General features: G+C 44.9%; 1 protein-coding gene across 1 annotated transcript in view; it reads left to right on the forward strand.

The window, feature by feature from the left end:
* The window catches only part of pax10 (paired box 10), a 9,674-nt gene that overhangs the window by 3,845 nt on the left and 829 nt on the right, over positions 1–5,000 (forward strand). Inside the window, exons 3-5 of the mRNA XM_063191227.1 lie at positions 922–1,004; positions 2,174–2,330; positions 3,135–3,205. Coding sequence (XP_063047297.1) covers positions 922–1,004; positions 2,174–2,330; positions 3,135–3,205 — 311 coding nt within the window. The remainder of the gene's footprint in view (positions 1–921; positions 1,005–2,173; positions 2,331–3,134; positions 3,206–5,000) is intronic.

The following is a 5,000-nucleotide window of genomic DNA, read 5'->3' on the forward strand; positions in this document are numbered from 1 at the left end:
AGAATGTTACCAGAACCTGGGGTCCTCCAGTCTGATGTGTTGGCAGAATCGTGCAAAGCAATAGTTATTTCAAAAAGTCCTTACAAAGGGCTTAGTCCGATGTTGGTAATAGATTGCCAGAACGTTGCAAATTAGTTTGTTTAAAAGGGAAAAAAACATGTCTGAGTCTGAGAGCACTTTGAAATCACCATTTTAAAGAACTAAATTCAGCCAATCGGAGAACGGTCTGCAGACTTAAAGACATAACATTGCCAGAGTCCCTGCCAGAGACTGATCTGATGCCACTTAATATGTGGCCAGAATATTGCAAATAAACAATCATTGAAAAGGAACTAGGTCTGAGACTGACTAAGTTGAAGTACAAAGGAACTGCTCTCTCTAGCTTATGTGCCAAACATGTCTTGGCCAATGTGTCAAGCCGTCTTCAATGCATTTGTTTGGGAAATGGGACAATATCTGATGCATTTAATGTGTGTCCAGTGTAGGCCTATGACATTTTGCAGTTGAAGAGCAGAAAGATCCTAGACAGAGCGTGCAAGAATGTTGATGCTTAATATGATGTTGCAAATCAGGGTGTCTAAAAGTGAAACACCTGAAACGTACTGTAATTCCAAGAAAGCTATTGTAGACATCACAGAAAATTCAGGGACATTGAATTATTTAAACTACCAGCCAGGGACAGACCACCAAATAAGACTGTCCCCAGATATCGTCAACATCTGGTGACCTCACAAAAAAAGCAGCACTCAAACTGCATCCTGCCTTGAAAGAGCCCTATAAAAAGATCTTCTGTTTGTATCCTGTGAACATGAGGATGCTTTATCTCATATGTTGTTCATTTGTGAGGCTACATTTGATTTGAGTGCCTACATGTGTGTGTGCAAGGAGTTGAAAATGCTGTCTTGCTTCCGTGTGTTGCAGAGTTTGAGAGGACGCATTATCCAGATGTCTTCGCACGGGAGAGATTAGCCGCCAAAATAGACCTCCCCGAGGCACGCATTCAGGTACCTTTGCTGCCCCCTGCTGACAAACACAGCTAAAAGCAAATCTTCAAGTTTGTTTTGTTCCAGACATGTAAGAGGTCTTATCTTTTACCTGACATGTTTCGATGGTGAAACTTTCGTCTTTAGATGAAGATGGAAGTTTCATTGTCGAAATATGTCAGGTAAAAGATGTAAACAAACGCTGCCCCCATTAGAATAGCTCATATCTCGGAAAGGGCTGAGCCGAAAAATGTGGCATCACCGGGTACTGACAAGTCAAGGGTAGCGTGAGCAATGCAACAGCATATTAAAATTGACCAAAGTGGTCACCACTTCCAGCTAGAATATTCCAATGTGAGTGGCCTGTTATGTTAGCTGATATGGTTCCATGTGACCTAATGGACTTCCTGTTCCCTGGTGACCCTAAAAATAAGGAGTTCCCATGCCAGGCCAAGCCAGAAATGGTGTGCGTGCGTGCGTGCGTGCACGTGCGTGCGTGCACATGCGTGCGTGCGTGCGTGCGTGCGTGCGTGCATGCGTGCGTGTGCTCGTCTTCGTGCGTGCGTGCTTGCATGTGCTTGTATGCGCTTGTATGCGCTTGCATAACTGTGTATTGTGTTTGCGTTGGCAAGTCTGGTTCTCTAACGCATGTGTGTGTGTGTGTGTGTGTGTGTGTGTGTGTGTGTGTGTGTGTGTGTGTGTGTGTGTGTGTGTGTGTGTGTGTGTGTGTGTGTGTGTGTGTGTGTGTGTGTGTGTGTGTGAGAGAGAGAGAGAATGTGTGTGTTTGTTTGTATTGTGTGTATTGTACTTGTGTTGGCAGGCCTGGTTCTCCAAGCGGTGTGTGATTTGAGTGTGTGAATGCGCATGCGTCTGTGTGTGTGTAACTGTGTATTGTATTGGCCTGTGTGTGGCAGGTGTGTAACTGTGTATTGTGTTATCATTTGGCAGGTGTGTAACTGTGTATTGTGTTGTCATTTGGCAGGTGTGTAACTGTGTATTGTGTTGTCATTTGGCAGGTGTGTAACTGTGTATTGTGTTGTCATTTGGCAGGTGTGTAACTGTGTATTGTGTTGTCATTTGGTAGGTGTGTAACTGTGTATTGTGTTGTCATTTGGCAGGTGTGTAACTGTGTATTGTGTTGTCATTTGGCAGGTGTGTAACTGTGTATTGTGTTGGTGTGTGTTTGGCAGGTGTGGTTCTCCAACCGCAGGGCCAAGTGGAGGCGGGAGGAGAAGCTGCGCAACCAGAAGCGTTCGGGGGCCACCACTTCCTGTCCCCAGACCCACACGCCTCTCAGCACTTCCTTTAACTCTTCAGTCTATCACTCGCACCATGGCAACAGCTCAGGTGTGCACCGACCGCCATTACAGTCGATCTCTGGTCAGGGAAGCTGACAGGAGGTCGGTGGTGGGGGTGGGAGTGGTTGTCAGTTGTCCCAGGCCTAGGGAGATGGGGGGGGGGGCAGAATTTGGTCCTCATTACATTGTATATATTGACTGGGGGTGCCTTTCAGATTACTGTTTTCTGAGCCCGCTAAAAGCTGTGATCAGCCCTATCTAGCTCGCTGATCAGTCATGTAAAGTAGCCTGCCCCTGAAGCATATCTCCTGAAGCATGGGCGGAGGCTTTTGTAAGGGATGTTGTACTGTTTAGTATGGGAACAACATACCGATGCGTATACAGTGTATACACACTTCAAATCATTGTAAAGTAGGTGTATTAATTACATTTTTAAATGTGATAGAATTTATGCATTAAACACTTTTACATTATATTATTGTTTTGCCACTTCCTGTTCTCAAACTGATGTACGTACATTTACGATATGAGACCAACAGTCACTAAATTGATAGCAGCCATTGAAAGTGAAGGCACAGAAATACCAGGATATTGTGTTGCTTTGACAGCAGCTCATGGACCAGACTGGATGCCACTTTGAGAACAGGTGGCGATAGAACAAAGTGTAGAGTACAGATACTTCTACTGTAGATCAGAGAAGCTTTATTGATCCTCATGTAAATTAAGGTGATATGATTTGTTTGTATGAGACACATTCCTGTACCGCTGTATGTCTCCTCCACTCTTTTTTCTTTTCTTTGTCTACAACATATCCATCACTCCGGTAAACCCCTCTCTCACCTGTCTCCTTCAGGCTCCATTCACAGTCGAAGTGAATCCTCCCTCTCAGGATATGGCTCCCTCTCTGTGTTCTCCAGTGTGCAGGTAATACATCATGTGCATTAAATTGAACCAGAGGTGCCAAAAGTAAAAAAAAAAAAAAAGAAAGAAAGAAAAGAAACACAGATAACCAGATAATCTGGGTAACCAGTACACCTGTGCACTTGTCTTAACGATCAGCTGACTTTGCACTGATTGGATCAAGTTTGTGGTTTGTTAGTTTTTAGCGTTTTTCAGTAACAAAACAATTTATCTATCTCATTAGGTACTAATGGAGTAAATGGTGTAACAGCTATGTAATATCGTGTACTAGTGTTGTACAAACACCATGAATTTATTTTTACTTTTGACATCTCAGCATTTAACCAGCGTTTATCCAAAGTGACAGTGATTTAGGTTCAGTGATTTGGTTACAGCCCCTGAAGTTGGGAGTGGGGTAAGGAGGTTTAGGAGGTGCCTTGTATGGCAGGAGACTCGAACATGCAACATACCGATTCCATGCCAACCTCACCCCGTAATTATTTGGGCATGGCCAGCCAGGCCTTTGTCATTTATCTACAAAAAAATGAATTATGTCCACTCATGAAGAGGGGCAGCCAGATTTAACGTTAATCTAGAAAAGAGCTCAGAGAGCGCATACACTTCCGCCCTCTGGTGGACAGAAACACTCACGCACCGCAAACGTACTTACAAACAAATGTACACAAACGCAGATGACCACATAACCTCCTCCTTGGCGGAGGTAATGATTGCCTGGCGTGCAGGGTCGTATTAAGATGGCCTGGGGCCCCTAGGCTACATGTTGCTGTGCCTGATAGGTGGGGGCCCCTAGGCTGCAGCCATATTTAGCATGTGTGTTAATCCGGCCCTGCTGGCCTGATGTGTTCAAACCAGTTTGAGGAATCTAGTGGGGTTCTTTCAAGTCAGTGTATTTTCGCCCCCTTCTGGTGAAAAGGTGGGCAAACACAGTTACTGAGGGTGTTGCCTCGGTTTCAATGGGGAAAAACACCAGTCTTTGTTTCGCAATAGAAAGCATTAGAGATAATCCCATGCATTTTATGATGTTGAAATGATGCACATCGTCTGGTCTGTGTGTGTGCGCGTGTGTGCGCGTGTGTGCACGCGTGTTTGTGGCCTTTCTGCGTGACACGGAGTCCATACTGCATGATTACGACATCACAGGATTGCCAAGTCACTCATGTGAATAAGGGTTCACAGGTCTAGCTCATAATACACCAATTCAGATGTAGAGTAACACACTGTAGCCATCATGGTTCTTGTTGGATGTTATTTTATTATTATTATTGGAGGAGGAAACTAACGCACACCAGGGCTTTCGAGGTGCAGGTAGCGGGTACTACGTGTTCACTTTAGAGGGGAAGATACCGCACACTCTTGTCCATCATGCTGAATTTTATTTGCATAAACAACGTTTCAGCCTGTGTAGTGGCCTTTAAAGTATTTTATTATTTATTTGCCATATCTGTTACACACATACAAATGTCATACTGACCGCTCATTCAACACTCATCTTTTCTCTTTTCTACTTTCTCTCCATGTTCTCCTATTTTTCCTTCTCCTCTCCTGTCCTCTGACCTCCGTTCTTCCTTGCCTTCTCCTTGATTTTCTCCTGTTGTCTTCTCCTCTGACTTGCCCTTTATCTTCACCTCCTATCCACCACTCCTCTCTCCTCTGCTCTGCTCTCTTCTCCTCTCCTCTCCTCTCCTCTGCTCTCCTCTGCTCTCCTCTCCTCTCCTCTCCTCTCCTCTCCTCTCCTCTCCTCTCCTCTCCTCTCCTCTCCTCTCCTCTCCTCTCGTCTCCTCTTCTCTCCTCCCCTCCC

Source organism: Engraulis encrasicolus, chromosome 2 (genome assembly GCF_034702125.1).
Source record: "Engraulis encrasicolus isolate BLACKSEA-1 chromosome 2, IST_EnEncr_1.0, whole genome shotgun sequence".
In the NCBI taxonomy this organism is placed as follows: domain Eukaryota; kingdom Metazoa; phylum Chordata; class Actinopteri; order Clupeiformes; family Engraulidae; genus Engraulis; species Engraulis encrasicolus.